The sequence below is a fragment of the Passer domesticus genome, chromosome 1 (genome assembly GCF_036417665.1).
Source record: "Passer domesticus isolate bPasDom1 chromosome 1, bPasDom1.hap1, whole genome shotgun sequence".
Classification (NCBI taxonomy): Eukaryota; Metazoa; Chordata; class Aves; order Passeriformes; family Passeridae; genus Passer; species Passer domesticus.
Window position 1 is genome coordinate 7,343,983 of NC_087474.1, and position 17,492 is coordinate 7,361,474.

A 17,492-nucleotide genomic window follows, 5' to 3' on the forward strand; every position below is an offset into this window, starting at 1 on the left:
TCCAAGGTGAAAAGATTATTGACCTGCTAAAGACATCTTTAAGGTGCTAATATCCCAAAGTGATTGATGTCCTGCTTGTTCATCCTTTTTGTAACTGAGAGCTGTCTAAACCTGAATAAAGAGATTGGAGGTTAGTTCAGAAAATGTCACCTGCATAATTCAATATAATTTAAGCAGCATATTAGAGAACATGCACTGACTTTAATTGTTAATGAAATGATTTAATCTTAATTAAAACTGTGTGTGATCAGTGAGGTGTTTGAAAATACAAGCAAACTTAAGCAAGATTTTGCTTTTATGTTCAGAATTTTTTAGAGTTGAACCCACTCATATGTATGCCCTTGCATAGTGCTTTAAGAATGTTTATATTTGATGGGTGAAATCTGGTGTTAATGTCTATGTGCTATGGCCAGAAAGTCCTGCAGTGTTTGCTTCATGAATTTGTGATCAGTGGATGCAGATGAAAGTACTGTAGAAGTAGTTGGGACAAACTGTATTATATGGGAACTTTAGGATGACATTGCTGGGATATGGATGGAAACTGTTTTGGTTTTGATAATACTGAAATCATTGTCTAGTTAAAAGCCCTGCTAATTATGCTGTGCCATATCACTTATAGTTGACTGTTCCCAGAGATGCAACACTGCTGCTGTTGCAGCAATGCAGTCAGACCCCACCCATTCATTTGCCTTGTGTCTTTTCACCTTCCTGTTTACTTCATTAGGATGAAGATTACATGCAATCATATAATGAGCAAGCAATGGAAGAACAAGGAGAGTATGCAGCTGATGAGGAGTTGGAAGAATCCCAGACAATGGCTAATGAATCAGAAGAGGTATGTCATGAATTTAATGGAAATTTTAAATAACTAGTTCTGTTACAATTTGATTTTGTAGAATTGTACATACTGCTGGGTAAGAATTGATGCAACTTTGCCAGTGTTGAATTATTGGTGGTAGTACTTTATGTATAAAATGAATTATGGTAGTATCTATATTGTCAGATACATCAGATCCTCTCTCCCCCTTGGGACTAGAATCATAAGGGAAAGCCCAAAATGTGCCTACTTTGTCTTGGCTTCAACATTAGAAATCTCTGGGGCCTATTTATTTGGGTAGGAAATGACAGTAATACTGCACAGTCTGTTAAATCTCCAAGAGCTGTGGTGCTTCCTTTTCCAGGTGGATCATTGGTGCTGTTGGGATGTACATACAGTTCTTGGGTACCCCCTTTGAGGGAGGGGAGTGTAAGCATGGAAGGTTTGGTATTGTAGGCAGGGAAAGAGATTGTTGTTTTGAAATTTGTGTTGAGACTGAAATTCCTATGAGATTTATCATCTTCAGTGAGGAAAATGGAGAGTTCCTTCATTTGCAATAAGAAAGCTTTTGCTAAAGTCTGCCAAGTGTGCATTTACTAATTATAGCCTGGTAGTGATGGCTAGAAGAGTTTTTTTTTAGCTTTTTATATGCTTTTCATATATCTGTAGCCTTGTAGATTTTTAATATATATTCTTGTGGCTTCTAGTATTTTTTCTGCCCTCTCTCACAGTTTAACAAACCTTTACTCTACATTCCTGAAATTCCTGTTTAGTCTTATTCTTAAGAAGTTAATTCCTGACAAGGGTATCTTATGAACCTAAGAGACATAACAAGAAAAAAGGGAAAGAAGCCCCTGGACCAACTGACCCAGGGTTGGGTTGCTGGCCTAACTGATTTCCTATTGGGTATACTGGCTAGATAAACTAATTAATTAAACGTATACAATTACAGAAATCCTGTATCATGTATGTGTAATGCCATATTTTGTGCACCTGCAAGCTTTCATAAAAGAATTGGTTTTTTATCTTACCACTTCAACTGTGTTGCAAGGTTTTTCCTTTTGTTATTAGACAGGAGTATCACAACCATTTTTAATTTGCTGTAAGTTTTTGGTGTAAGATTTTTTTCCTTTCCCCACCAGGAATCTGCTTTAATATTACTTTTATTCCAGTTCTTAATTAAATAGGATTGAATGGATTACCTGCTGAGAAGTGTAGTCAGAGTGTATTTCCTCTTTGGAGCTTTAACTCATCAGGAAATTAATTCCTCAAAGACACAGCAGCATTACTGTATGAAGTTCTCACAGTTGGGTGTGCTGTGATGCTCCAGTTGTATCAAACCTATCTTGGTAAAACATTTTTTGGTAGGTGGAGATGTGCATTGAAAGGGACCACCTGCATCCTTCAGCCTCCTCTGTTGCAAGTGTAACATCTTGCCCCAAATACACATTCATGTCATTAATTTCCTACTTCCCAAGTGTTAAATTTACCCTTCAAAAGAACTGTGAAATCCTGGAGCACTTTTTATTCCTTCACTGGATTGGTGATGCACATTTTGTTTTGGTGTTTTGGAGGTGAACTGATGCATTTGTATCTGCAGCCACAGTCTGAGATGATGGACACAATGCACACCCTGTAAAATTAAATGCATAACTGGGACTCACTGCCAGACTTAGTGCTGTAAAAAAACCCACAGCTTCTTTTTGGGGAGAATCAACTCCAGAGTGAGAATTCTCTAATAATCCCATTGTTTAAATTTGTCTAATTCAGAACTAAATTTAATTTATTCAAAAGGTACCATCAATGCAAGTTTTTAATTGGTTTTATGGAATTTGTTCATCATATAAAGTGAATGTTTTGGCCATACCTTCAGTTACTCTACATTTTGGCTTTATTCTGATGGTTTGTAGATTGTCACAGGTTTCTTTTTTCCAAAACAGTACCATCTTTTTGTTACTTTATTATTTTGTATGGATCTTAGTTCCATTTGGCACTAAGGCTCACAGTTGCACTCTCCAAAGAATACCACCATGAGAGAGAATCTTTGTAGAGCATTCACTTCTGTTCACTGCATGGTTAGGTGCCTGCCTCCAGCTCTGAAGAGTTTTGTTCTTTATTCAAGTGTTAAGTAACAGCACTTTTCCTTAAATCTCATTCAGTACTTGTAAACAGGGGTAAGGGTTGGCATTCTCCTGCAACACAAGAGTGGAGCTGCAGTGGATGTGGTACAAAGAAAGAGCATTATCATCTCTTGGTTGAAATTCAGCATCTGAGTAACAGAGGAGAATGTTGGGTGGTGTTTCATTTTAAGCAGTTACCACATTAAAACCAGCTAAAGCCTCTTACTGTATTGCATGAAGAAATAAGAAATCTTTTTGTAAAGCAAGAGAAAAGCTGACTGGCTTGGGAATTGGAGTCTGATGGGAGAAAACAGGGAATAAGGGAAGTGAGACAATTGTTACAAGTGGCACTCAGGTGGGAGAAGTGAGGAATAGGCAGGTAAAGTTTGTTTTTGAAACAGTGCTTAAAATTGCAGAACTTGAATTTTAAATAAACAACAAGTCTCTGTGACTTCCTTGAAAAACATAGCAGTGCTTCAGAAAATATTTTTGTCTTCCTAAGGTATAAAGCAAAACCCAACACCCAGAAGTTTCAGCAGCAGATAGGTGTGGTAGAACGGCCACATGACGTATCATGTCCTAAATATTTTGGAGGAAAAATATCACTAATTACTTCTGTGAAATGTTCATAAGAATTAAATCTCATGAAATTAGAATTCATAATGTCTTTGTTTTATATTGGAAGAAAACTGAAGTCAATGATGGGAGATTTATCATTGCATAATTTAAACTGTCTTGGGTTATGCTGATAAGAAATGAAGAGTACTTTAATCAAGAAATCATTTCATTAAGAAATGCTGCATACTGCTTTTCTTTTGATAGAATAAAGGCTTGGGAAAAAAAGGCCAATGTGTCTGTCTGGTTTTTCCCATCTGTGTTTAGCCAGAACTTCTTCACTTTAGTTCTGTTGTTCAGGTTTGAAAACCACTACCTGCCAGCCTGGAGCAAAGTGGTGGAAAGAGTGCAAATCAAAACAGCCAATTTTTAAAGATATTATAAGGCACTTAGACTTGTTTCTTGGTTTCATTTTTCATCTGTAGAATTGAGGTGCCCTTGGAAAAGGTATAATATCTTCCTATCTCCCCTGTTACTTCTTGATCCCCTGGGATTGAACAATTGCAGCTTCTTCAGTGTTAACCCATAGTAGATGCCTCCACTTCCTTTTTTATGGCTTGTTAGTAAAAGTTGTTTGTTTCACCTATAATTTAGTTATTTTTGCACATCTTCTGAATGTCTGGCACAAAGCTCTCCTGAGTACTGTTTGGAGGATCCCATGTTTAGGAGGATCATGCTGTCAGTGTTTGTGCAGCTTCCCTTGGGCTGTGTCTGTTGGCATTCCTGCAGCTGCCTGTGAGCTGCTCGGGGCAGGAGCACTCGCCCCTTCTCCAGAGCAGATCAGAACCCAGTGTGAGGGGTCCTGCTCAGTGGCTGGGATGTGGGGCACAGTTATTGGATGAGGATGGCAGGAACCCCTGACCTCGTGGCAAAGAAAGGTCATTCTGTTTCTATGTAAGGGTCAGCAGAGCTCTTTGGTAGCTTTGTGCAGGGTGTCACAGTGGGAAATGTAAAGCTCCCTTTGGGAAGCCTGGGCTGGTGAGTCCAGTCCAGTGACCTCAAGTGGCCATTCAAGGACTGTGAACATCTCTGCAGAGATATTCACGATTAGCAGGTACTAAAGCCATTGCTGTGAGTAATGATATGGCTTAATTCTGTGTCTGCAGTTGTCTTTTTGAAACATAGAATCCATTCATGCTGTAATCTGGGCAAAACAGCTTCTTCTCTTCAGCTGGAAGCTGGAAAAGATCATGTAGGAATCTTGTATCTTACAGCTGCAGAACAACCTGCAGGGGAAGGGTGTGTGCTCCTGCCCTGCTCAGCCAACCTTTCCTGCAGCACATGGGTGGCTGTCAGACATGTTTGTGTGTCCATTGCATAAATCCCTCAATAAAAGGTGTAATCAGATTTGGACATGGGTCAGGTACCATGCTCCAGCACTGCCTTGCCTTGGTGCCTGCTTTTTCATTGGTTCCTTGATAGTATTTTTGTCTTTGATATTTAATGCTTGTATGGCTGTTGCTGGTTAATGAGTGGCATGAGCATTATGCTGATGAATAAAGTGAGTCAGACCAAGACTTCAGAATTGGTATGAGTGGGTAAGAGTAGAATAGTGCCAGTCTGGAAAAGTTTGAGGGTTTTTTAATTGTTCTGTAGGTAAGTAGTTGTCTGATAGTCTGTCAGAAATTGGGATGTTTTCTTTTTAGAATAGATTTTTTTTTTCCAGAATAATTGTCAAAATGCAACAGAGTTTCAGTTTTTTTTAAATAGCATTTCATTAAAACATAGCAGAAATTTTCTGGAAAATGTGGACTTCATTACCCTTTCTAGTCCTAGTTGAGCCTTGCACGATTAAGTTTAGCACTCACAGATGAGATTACATGATTGAGACCAGTCTTTGATTAATAAAAACCAGAATTTCAGTGTAGCTTTTAAGGGCCATGGATGTGTCTGGGGTTTTGTGCTTTAGAGTAGAGCAGGAGGCTCAGTCTAGAGTAAGCATGTCTTGCAAAACAGCTGCTCCAGTTCTGACTTCAATATCCTGATCTGAAGGAAAAGTTTGTAAAAAGAAGCAGTGAGACAGTAAAATTATGGGGTTTGTGATATTTATGCAAACACAGATTTAATAGAGATATTGCTACTCCTTGCTCTTTTGGGAGTCCCTCTTTTCCAAGTAAAATGCCAACCCTGTCTTTCTCTTGGTGTTGTTTGTTTTCATTAAACCATGTTAGCATCTCTTTCCTTGCTAACATCCCTCCTCTGTTCCACGAGTATCAAATGCTTGCCCTCAAAGGTATTTTGATTATATGTGGGTATGTTAATTAGACCAGTTGTGCTTAGTTTGGGTTTGCTTTTGAGGTTTCTTTCAGTCTTGAAGGTGGTTTTTTTCTTCCTGCTTTCCCTGTTGACTTTACCTCCTTTTTTTTTTAAAATATGATAAAGTTGTTACACCAAAATAAATATATTTGTAATGTGAAAGCCTTAAAGCCATTTGTAAAATTTGAGTGTTCTCTTAGCTGTATGTCTTAAAGCAGTTTTGTGAGGTCAGGAAATGGAGTGCTGAAAAGTTTGGAATGGATAAAACACAACTTGGGATCTAATGGAGTAGCCATTAAAGCCCTGTAACTAAGTATACAGATCATTTATTCACCAGACCAAAGCTGGAGTGGCTTTGAGCTTGAGCTCATAAGGTTTGCTGTCCTTTTTTTAAAGCAGAAGCTGTTTTGCCAGGTCATCCTGTCTCTGATCTTGCATCACACATTTTTATTTTGGTTATGGATGAAGTTAGGCTGTTGGATAGGGAAATTTGCAATCTCTTGCACAATTATGCCATTAATTCTTTCTTGATTTGTGATTTAATATCTGTCCACCTGACTGTCACACTTGCTGTGCCTTTCTCATATACATTTCTGCACTGATCTGGTTAATTAGAAGATTAAACCATTTTTCCATGTTAGATTTAGCTCATTTTTTAACTGTCCTCAAGCAGCATTAAATTTATGATGTATTTAGTGGCTTTGCATAGAATTAAAATGCATGTGCATTTTAATTTAACAGGCTCTAAGAAATGAACAAGTAGGCTTGTACAAGAAATAATGAAATACACAGTAACCAAAAATTTTTATGGAGAATCACATGATATTAGAACACTTCTAATGTTGTAGAAATCCACTATAACTTCTGTAACACTCTGGACATTTTCATCAGGCCTACATGTGAAAATGAATTTTTTTTTTTGTTTCTGTTCATTTGAAGGAGAGTGATCCATTTTCATTTGGAACATTGTTCTATTTAAATAAATGTTCTCTGTTTTAGAGAGAACTGGAAAGTAAATTCCAGAAGCATTCCAATAGCATCCAGAATAAAAATTGAGCATTTTCAAATTTGTCCAATCCTATTCTTCTCCCTGTCCATTACTGAATTGAAACTGAGAAGTATTTGAAGAACAAAGTAAAGGCATACATACCTAGAGGAATGGGATTGAGATGCAAAATTATCATGTTGGTTGGTTTTTTTAAACAGTATGGTACTGACAATTGTTAAAAGATGAAAAAAATATAGGATTTTACTGTTCTTATTATTTGAATCTGGTAGTAACCAAGGTTTGCATCATAGTCACAGTGACAAAAATCTGTGTGCAGAAGTACCTACTAATAGAATGGAGGTTCTAACTGGAGTTTCAATAATCCCTTTTACAGCAAACTTATTTTCTAAATATATTTTACTTTATTATTTATTATGTAGTAAATATATTTTTATTTTTAAAAAAATGACCAGCTCTTAAATGTTCACTGAATTATATATGAGCACAGTGTATAAAGCCAGCAAGATTTCTACAAAGGGCCTTTTAAAGAAAGCTTTGCTTTTGATACTGTTTGCAAGAAACTTGATTTTTGAGTCTGCATGTGCTCTGGTTTTTATGATTTAGGCAGCTATTGGGTCTCTGGAACTTCAAGAAGAAGCAAAAGAAGAGTCTGATGAGGAGGAGGATGATGATGAGGAGTCTGGACGATTACGTTTCAAAACTGAACGGAAAGAAGGAACGATCATCAGGCTCTCAGATGTGACAAGAGAAAGGAGAAACATTCCAGAAACTTTGGGTGAGGTTTTGTGGCAATGGATTGTTTTGCAGGGTTGTGATGAATGATAGTAAAGGGCAAAGGATGTTTTAACAGAGGTGAATTTTAAATGGATTTCCAGCCATGAGACCATATCTCTACAAACCACATAGAGACTGTATCTTGTTTATGCCAAAGGTATTGGTGGCTTGACAAAACAGAATATTTTAAAAACAAGAGTGTACTGGAATAACTAAATTTCTGCATATAATTGCAAGGTAAAGGACAATTGCATTTTTTTTTCAGGTATCTGTAGATTTATTCTTTAGTTTAATATAAAAACAAGACCAATAAGGAAAAAACCTTATAGTGGAGCTTGACTGTTAAAGGAACAGTGATTTGAATTAGACTTTTAAATGTAATTCAAAGTGATCTGGGATGTAGCTCTGAGATACAAGGAAAAGATAAGTGCATATGTGGATGATTATACAAAGATGTTTTTAAATTAATGTTTGGCAAAAATACAATATTGCTGTTGTGAAATGGTTTCTATTCATACTAGTTTTTCTTAATAATTTGTTGATGGAGACCAGATAACTGACCATGTGGTAAAAGGTTAAACCACAAAAAATTCTGTTTGCATGTAAATATCTGCTTCCTTTTAAGATTATAGAGCAAATTTTTGCAGCTGCTATGGTTTAAAAATGAAATTTCATTGCAGACCTACATCTCCTTACTCTAAAACATGAACATAGTTCAGAAAACACTTAAAGAGGAATTAACATTTCAGTTGAAGTTACAAACGTAATTTCCATCCTGTCACATTTTGGTGACCTTTTGTGACAGCTTGTCTCTATTGGAGGAGTGCATTCTTACTTACTGATTAAAGATGTCATTTGAAACCATTTTATTACCAGCAATAGTGAAATTAATCTTGACACTTAGAGACACTAGAAAAATAATTGCTGATTCACTGCATTAACTGTGTGTGTGAGAACTGTACAGTCAAGATGAGACCAAGTGAGTGCTGGTAAAAAAGATGTAAAAATACAGTGTTCTCAGTAATGTAACTAAGATCTTTCCTAAATATTTCTTCATCCAAGATAATCTAAAGAATGGATTTTCAAAGTCCAGAAGAGGGGTATTGTAGGACAGCTCTCCAATTCCTTTCTAGCAATACCAAGTTTGTCACCTTTGATAAGAAGTACCTATCTTCTTTCAGTGCCTGTAGGTGAAGCCTTCTCAGAGTGGGAATTGTCATTATTCTCTTTATGTAGTTACATCTTAAGGAATGTGAAGAGGAGAAATATCTTAAAGAATACTTTAGTTTTGGTAGTACCATTCTGTCTAATCAAAAATACCCAACTCAAACCCTTAGACTTTTATGCAGAACCAATTGCAAAATGCTAACAAAGGTCAGCTGGATGTGGCAGTAATTGTTATGCCCTGCTTAGCTGGCTTATGTTCACTGTGATGCCTCATGTCTGAGATTTCAGGCAGGGCTGGGAAGTTAAAGTGAGTGTTTTAAATTTGTCCAGTTGCTCTGTGTGCAGAAGCACAGAGTGTAATCAGTTTGCAGATCTGGATGATGAGGAGAAATGACAACATACTGCATATCATATATGTGTATGTATATATTCATGTGAATGAATCCCTGGCTGTGCTTTGGAAGAGCTCAGGGAAGTAAGGAAGGAGAATCTCTTCTTCCTCTGCTTATCACCCCTTTTCTTGAGCAGTCTGAGGTTGCTTTCAGGGACAGTTTTTGTGGTTTCTCTCCTTGCAAAACCGTCTCCCATGCCTTCTCCTCTGCTTGATCTCTGTGTGTGTGACACAGTGCTCTCAAATTCAATCTGCAGCCCCCCTCAAAAGAGAGCTGACTATATTTTGCTGTGTGGTGATGCAGCACTTGAGGTGCTCATGGCATCAGTTTTAACTTCTGCAAGAGGGTTCTGAACCTGCACTTATGTGTCTAAGCAAAATTCTTCACAGGTTGGACAGTTGTCCTCAATGGCATTTTGTGGAGGAAGTATGCTTGGTGTTGATGTAATCTTCTTATTTTTAAAATCCAGTGGTTATATTGTACTTCTGTGTCATAGATGTAGTATGGATGTGAATTTGTGTGTGGTTTTGTTTGGGATTTCTTTCCAAAGTTGGTCTCTATTTTGTCTGAAAAACTGAGCTTGTGGACTGTGCCTTTAAGGACATGGCCTTAAAAATTTGAGAAATTTTGTGTAAAGTCAGGAGGAAAAAAATTATGTATTTTAAGGAGAGTGATTCTACACATCCAAGATTGACAGACTTGACTTTGCATGGATGCTGTCATCCCTTCCCCAAGCTTAATGAGCACAGTGCTCTGAAGTAATTTTGTTTGGAGCAGCCCATCCTTTCTTCCAGAGTTGTTTCTATTCAGTGTCCTTCAGTGTGTGCTCAAGAGGCTGAGAGACTTGGTCATGGTCTTGCTTTTGTAACATAGTGGCACTATTTTCCCCTTTGGATATGTGGAGAGTAGGGGTATGTCTTTTAGACAGGTCAGGTCAAAGCCCACATTTGCCTTTCAGTGTTTGTGGCTTTCTGAAGAAGCACAGCTTGCTTCAGGTGTGGAGAAGAAGAAGACTTGAAATCAGAGCTTGGTTTTTCCCACCTAACCAGCATTTTTGATCCCTGGCAGCCAAAGATGGCTATGGCAGTTGTTTTATTTGCATCTAATGCTTTTAATTGCTTTGGGCAAGAGTACATTTCTCTTAATTTTTGTCAGAAATGCACATTTCATACCTAAGACTTGAGGGACTGTGGTTCCTTCCCTCATTCTAAACATTCTGTAAGATTTTCCTGATAAAGCCTGATTGTCTTGGGCTCTGCTGTGCTTTGAGGGCAATGGTAGCATTTCATAAGAGTATTTATTAAGGCTTTGTGCCATTCAATTCAATTGTGGTGTCAGAGTGGAGGGAAAAGGAGGTGGAGAAACTTGTCTCATCACCAACATACAAAAATGAAATAGGAAACTCAGGCAGATCCTGGGCTTTTAGAAGTCTGTCATGTTTGCTGTGTTCTTACAGGCCATCAGCAAGTTCAGAACTTTAAAAAAATTGAAAAGCTTCTGCTTTGTGGAGGTGCTGAATACTTCTGAAAACTGGGATATGCAAATTTACAGTCACTGCAGCTCAGTCATGCAGGTAGTTTTTGTAGCAAAGTAAGAACAACTGCTGCAGAGGGAATGCTCAGTGCTCACCCTTTTCTGCCCTTCTGTCAGTCCTCAACTTCAAAGACTAATAGAGATTACTTATGAAGATGTTAAAGATGGTGGTGGTTTAAATAGCTTTGGCCTTTAGACTCACAAATTGTAAGAGTTTTCTAATTGATTTAGTTATTTATTCTTGGGAGAGGGTATCTAGTGGTGTGGAGACGTAGTAGTAATGTCTCCTGCCAGATACTGGTTACTTTAATTCCAATATTACAGCCACTTTGTGTAGTATTGACAAGTAAATACTATATTAATTCAAAATAGCTTTTATTTGTCATTTGTCTTGGCTGAGTACCATGTGTTTTCTGGTGTTTACATGTGTTGTGAGTTGAGTGGGTGTTACCAGCCGCCACGTGTTTGACTTGAGCTGAGCACAGATTATAATGTGTGCTCTCTCTTCAGTGGAATTACCACTTGTGAAGTACAGTTGGTTCTTAAACCACATACAGTAAAACAAAAATTAAGTAGTTATGTACTAGAAACACTTCAGCAAGCAGAATGTCCTTCTTTGGAATGGACCAATGTGCAGAAGAGTCTGGTGCATAAAATCTGTTTATATGGAAGACTCAACAGATCCTTTACTGTAAAGTTTACTGCAGATTCATTGTCTTGCCTGTCATCTGCAGATGAGTGAGATATTAAAGATAACAAAACTTTGAGCTGAGCCACAGCCTCCTCTAAGAGCAGAAGGCACACTTCAATACCATCTTGAAAAAGAAAACAACCAAACCTTTTTGTTCATGTTTGTTGCATTTATCTGCTGCTTTTTGCCTTTGCAGAAGACAGAAGTATCTGTGCTTTTCCCTTGTAAATATGTCTTTAACGAAATGTTAACATGCCACCTAAAGGAGATCAAAGCGCCTGCAAATTTTATGTTAGTTACAGGGATTCTTCTGTCGTTCTGGCAGTGTTTTATTTGTCATTGTGTTTTCCACCTTCTCAGCACAAAGCTAAAATAATTTTCCCATTTCTCTCTCAACAGAGCTTTCTGCAGAAGCCCAAGCAGCATTACGTGAATTTGAAGAGAGGGAAAGGCAGCTCAAGCAGGGGCGGTACGGCTCCAGGAGAGGAGGGAGAAGAGGAGGCTCAGTTATGTGCCACGGAATGGGAGAACAAAGGAGAGACAATAATGATAGGGGAAGAATGAAGGATCACAGGCCTGCACTGCTGCCAAACCAGCCATCAATGGTACCTTTCAATCCTTAGTATTCTTTGAGCGTCCTTACAGGCAGTTGTGGAGAAATGTATTTTAAATCATGAATCTTTGCAAAGGTGGAATATATATTCCAGTGTAGACTTTCTGCTCTTTCAGGGCACTCTTAGGCAGTGTGGGCTTTGTGTGATCTGATGATTGTAATGTGCTTAGTCCTGTTACTGGCTTCACCTTGAGCAATCTCAAGACCTCCAAAGGAAAAGTGCTTTTTGAGTGATGAATCACAGTCAGACTTACCTGCTGGTTTGCATAAGGATGGAGGAAAAACTAAATTCCTCTGAGAAGTCTGCATGTAACATGGAAACATGTTCAGGTCCCTATTATTTATAATAATGTAGTTTAAAAATACAATTCTGTAAAATACTTCCTGGGTTCTGTCAAGGTAATATTTTTGCTGATACTTCTTTAAAAAATCTATTTGCATATAAGCTATGCTACTATGGAGGTAAATAAATCCCTAGTACAGTAATCATCACTTCACTACTAGATAAGTTACTATTTTGGGATTTCAAATGAAATTTAGCTTTGTTACTACTTTCTATTTCTCTGCTGTGCTTTTTATCACAAGAGTAAGACTTTACTTTTTCCATCAAAAAAACCTTGCAAAAACCAAAACCATCTCCAAGTGATCAAGAGGTCAACATTTTTTTTTGTTCACTGTCATAAAATATACTGGAAGCTGAGATTGTAGAACAAGCTCTTTGTATATCTTGCAGGACAAAGTCATCTTTGTTAAACAAAGGTGATTTTTTCCAACAGCAGTAAGTAGGTGCTGGTCACTGCCAGGAGTCAGTGGATATCTCAGTGCTTGAGAGCCCTGCAGTAGTGTATTTCATGCTTTTTCAGCAGTGAAATTTTTTTTCTGTTTTGCTGCAGTCATTGCAAGCTATTTTGATTTGAAATGTAAATATTTTTGTGTTCATCACAGTGTCTTATTGTGCATACTGTGTGGCTGCTTTGCTTTATGTATACTGAAAGAAAGAAGAAACAGTCTGTCACACCTCTGTTGCTAGAAGGTTGCCTCTTTGGGTCTCTTCTTGCACTGCCACTTGGAAGTTGCCGTCTAGGACTGAGAGCTAGTAACAGTCACTTGAGAGGCAGAAATGTCTCTGAAAAGAGACACAATATTTTTTTATTAGCACTGATTTTGGCCATTTGTTTTTGAGTTGAGCAGCAAGAGACTTTCTTCTGTGTTTGGATAATATATTTGAAAGATATCTACAAATGAGTTTTTTCTTCAAAGCAGTATGGATAGGTGTGCAGCACTGGTACTGAAGAGTATTTGAATTTGTGCTGCACTGATATCTGAATTTGTATTTTGACTTCTGTTGCCAGCACTAGGTCTGTTATCTCAGAGAGGCTCTTGTATACATGAGACAAAAGGTAGTGAATTTTTTTTGTACTATGACTCAGATTTCTAGTGATCTTCACATAAACCTTATTGCAGTTAATAACACTGACATATGCAGAACCCTGACTTTATATGAAATTAGACAGTTTCACTGCTAAAAATGAGAGAATGTGTCTGCATTCCCTGTGCTTCTTTGCTCTTTGTTGCCTTCTCCTTCACGTGAATGTTTTTGATTGCTCCTTTGCTTTCCTGTGCTGATGGTTTTTAGTGGAACCAGTTGATTATAGGAAAAAAGTTTCTCTGTTCATAATTGGCCTTAATTGTTCTCCAGAGTTGTCTTGGTTTTGTGCTCATTTATGTCAGGATATTTTAACTTTAAAGCCTAGTGACTCTGTTCTTTTGTCTGACTTTAGACTCACTCACAGAGGTTAATTCCAACACACCAGCAACCTGTTATGAGTCTGTTCCAGCAGCAACAGCAGCAGCAACAACACCAACAACAGCAACAGCAGCAGCAACAACAGCAGCAGCAGCAACAGTTACAATCTCTGCTTCCTTTACAGCATCAGCATCATTCTTCTCCTCCTCCAGGGCTACATATGCCCCCTCAGATAGAAACACCTCGAATAATGATGACTCCCCCTCCAGTGACACCTCAGCAGCCGAAGAACATCCACATAAATCCGCATTTCAAGGGGACGGTCGTGACGCCTGTGCAAGGTGAGCTTTGTGGGCACCTTCCCAGTCATGCAAGCGTGACTCATCTCATTCTTTGCCAGAGATGGAACAATTTGTTTGTTTATCACTTCATGGAAATGTGCTTCAGGCTGCTGGTTTTTTTTTCTTGAAGCTTGAAACAAATGTTTTGCCTCAAGTAAGACATAATGTTGTTGGACTGTGGCCAAATGAGCAAGCAAAGCCTTTTCAGCTTCTACCATGTTTGCTAGTCTAATGTAAAGCCTGAGAAGAGCAGTAAAAATGGAAACTGAAAAGAGAATGTGCTTTTCAAAAAACAATAAATGTCAGTTTTCAAAACTAGGAAAATACTGCAATTTGTGAATTTCCAAGGACCATCTCCCTGTTTTGGTGAGAGGGTACTGAGGCACTCCTTGCAATGTAATTGCTCTGTGAAAAATACCAGTTGCTGTTCTTTCTTAACGAGATACATGCCCTCAATTCTCCTTTCACAAAGTCATATCTGTAATTGTTTTGATTTGCAAATATGTTTTTTTTTTCTAAGTTAACACAAGCATTTGTGCTGTGCTTCTTAGGGTAGCTCTCAGCAAAGCTGTTCATAGTACTGCTTATTTAGGAAGTGTTTAATCCCAGAGAGGGTTAAAAAAGATACCTGCATAGCTCTGATTTCTGATTATGTTGGGACAAGACAGACTAAAGAAATACATAAATATTTATAGATATTTACCATTAGGTTTTCTGTGTTTTCCCCCTCCACATCAGCAGAACTCCAAGCCAGTGCTATCTTTGCTTCATTGATTTGACCAATGAAAAGCAGGAATTTGGCAGGGTAGAATATTGCCAGTGTATGCAGGTCTGTTTTGCTTCTCACAGATGGCTTTGTAGTAGCTGTGTCAGAGAGTTTATTTTGCTTTTCCCTGTGGTGCTTCCCACAAAATTATGCATCAGGACAGATTATCTGGAAACACTCCAAAAGAACCTTTACTTGTGAATTTGTACCTTCTGTGCATTTTTCTAGCACTACCAAAGTAAGTTACTGTTTAATGAGAAGCAAAAATTGCTTTTAGACTATTCTAGATGCCTTTTCTCTGTCCCTGTGAAACAGTACCAGATCTTTTCTATCTAGGTAGGCAAATGCGATCATAATCCTGGGAATGGCTACTGAGGACTGAGGGCTTGTCCTTTTGCCTAATGTCAGAAGTTTCCCAGTGTATTTTCTTCCTTCTGTCTGAGGAGTTTTTTTTTGCATTGCTGCACAGCTTCAGGCTCTTCTCATTTTTGCCTCTATGTCTGTGGCACTGTAGCTGTTGCAGGTCTCTTGCTTGATCTTGTTCACAGTCTGTTTTTCAGTCTTCATGCACATCCTCATTTCCAGAAAGTTGTGTACTTCCTGCAGGTTAGGAGATCTTCAGTACTGGATTTGTAAAGGGGAGGGTGTTCTTGGGTTTTTTTAGATCTTACATCTACTGACTTTATGTACACATTCATTTCTTGGCTTGTAAAAGTTCAGGTGTTCTCTTAGTTGGAGAGTGAGTTGAGATTGTTGAATGGCGTTAAAACCTGCATTCAGCAAGGGCATTCTTGCTCTGTGTATGATGGCAGCTGCTTCATATGAAATCCCTTTGTGCCATTTATTTTACTGAAAGAGTCCTTGGCAAGACTACTGAATTTTTCTGCTAATAGCTGTGCAACATACTATTAAATATGATCTTTTAATTCACTGTAGAAATTTCATCTTCTTGATTAGAGAGCATTTATTGGAAGCTGAGTCTCCTGCAGTGACTGAGAATAGTGGCCATCTCAGTCTTAATCTGTAGCAGTAGTTATGTTACATGAAAGTAAACACTTGTACACATAAGGAAAATGTGAAAATGTGTTGAAAATCAGGAGCTTTCTGTAGATAAATGAGCTAAATTCTAAAATCTTCAATGGTATTTGCATATTAATGTGAATTTTAAAGCAGTCACTGCAGGCAAATGGTAGATAGACATTCCAGTGCAGGAAGTGCTGTTCCAAACTTCCTCTTCAAAAGTCTTCCTTTAATCCATCTGCTTGAAGCCCCAGTAGGCAGAGACTGGTGGTTGGCAACAAAAAGATGTGTTTCACTTGCAGCATCATTTCTTTCAGGATAACAGGAAGGATGAAAGATCAGATTGACTTTGTGTTCTTGATGATGTCCTGCCTCTTCTTGGCTGAACATGTTTCCACATACATGAGGGACTTTACACATTGCACCTATCTGACTGTATTCTCCAAAGTTTATTGGGATTCTGTTCTTGAAAATGTGATGCCTGGAAGCGAAAAATGCCATGTCTGGAAGTGCATGATATGCACACTTAGGTTCTGGTAATTTTAATGGTGTGCTGTCATGTTTTAGTGTAGACTGGCATTTTTTCCTCTCTAATTTTATGGCAGGATAAAGCTCACACACTTCTAATTGTCAGCAGCAGGGACACTCTTCCTAACTGCACATCTTAGAAATACACTTTTTAAACATCTTTTTGGTTTGAGTTAGTCTTGAAATGCGTTCACTGTATCAGTATTTTCTAAAATAGACTCAAACCACCTGTAAATTGTTAGGAAATTTTCATGTGAATAAAATAAGAGCTCTGAGCTACTTCAGCCTGAAAAGGAGTAGAAACACTGTTGAAGAATCCAGTCATTGGCTTATTCCTTTGATGTTTCAAAGGCAAATCTCTTTACAGTGGCCACCATCTCCCTGCCCAGCCTTGAATCCTGATTTGAAAAAAATAGTTACTTTCAAGTCAGTTTTGTTTCAAATGGATTGGTACTATTTTTAGTCTTTGAAGCTTCATAAATGATTGAGGACTTGGTCTGTCAAACCCTTAAAAGATGAGTCTCTGTGGATACCTGCTGCAGGTACTGTGCAGTTGGTGTTCAGCTGTGGCATTTGAATCCCATATCTTTTAGCTTGTCTCATAGTTTTATCTTTTCTTTGTGTTCTATTCTGCAAATTACTTTTGAGTTGTAGGTAGTAATTTTTCACTGAATGTGTGTCCAAACTTGAGTATGATCAATTTATTTGTGCAGGAGAACTGTACATAGATGCACTGTTAAGTACTGATTTAACCTGTGGTAATAGGTGTTGCATTTTTCCCCTTAAATGTTTATATCTGAAGTAACTATTTCAGGGATCCTGTGGTGCTGCCAACATTGACATGAACTAATGAGCAGTTTATGGCAGCTCACTATGCCATTTACCTTTTGAAAACTGTTTGGTGTCTTGGGAAAAATCACATTATAATTCTCCTGAATAATCAGTGTGGGAATTGCTTCTTCATCTTTTCCAGTATAGTGTTGGAATTTATAGCAAGAAGCAATTTAATCTTCTTAAAATAGTGCCTTACAACATGCTGTGTATTATTTTTGAAACATACTTTTAACACCTATGGAATATTTGACATCAAGAAAATGAGGGCT

At 37.9% G+C, this 17,492-nt stretch overlaps 1 protein-coding gene across 5 annotated transcripts in view; it reads left to right on the plus strand.

Annotated features, from left to right (window-relative positions):
- RBM33 (RNA binding motif protein 33) overlaps positions 1–17,492 on the plus strand; it is a 99,210-nt gene that overhangs the window by 21,104 nt on the left and 60,614 nt on the right. For 4 of the 5 annotated variants that reach the window (XM_064434412.1, XM_064434472.1, XM_064434635.1 and 1 more), the window contains exons 6-9: positions 725–835; positions 7,421–7,592; positions 11,774–11,979; positions 13,919–14,075. In XM_064434412.1, the coding sequence (XP_064290482.1) occupies positions 725–835; positions 7,421–7,592; positions 11,774–11,979; positions 13,919–14,075 (646 nt within the window). Of the gene's footprint in view, positions 1–724; positions 836–7,420; positions 7,593–11,773; positions 11,980–13,768; positions 14,076–17,492 lie in introns of all 5 variants that reach the window. The other variant, XM_064434341.1, reaches the window with a different exon arrangement.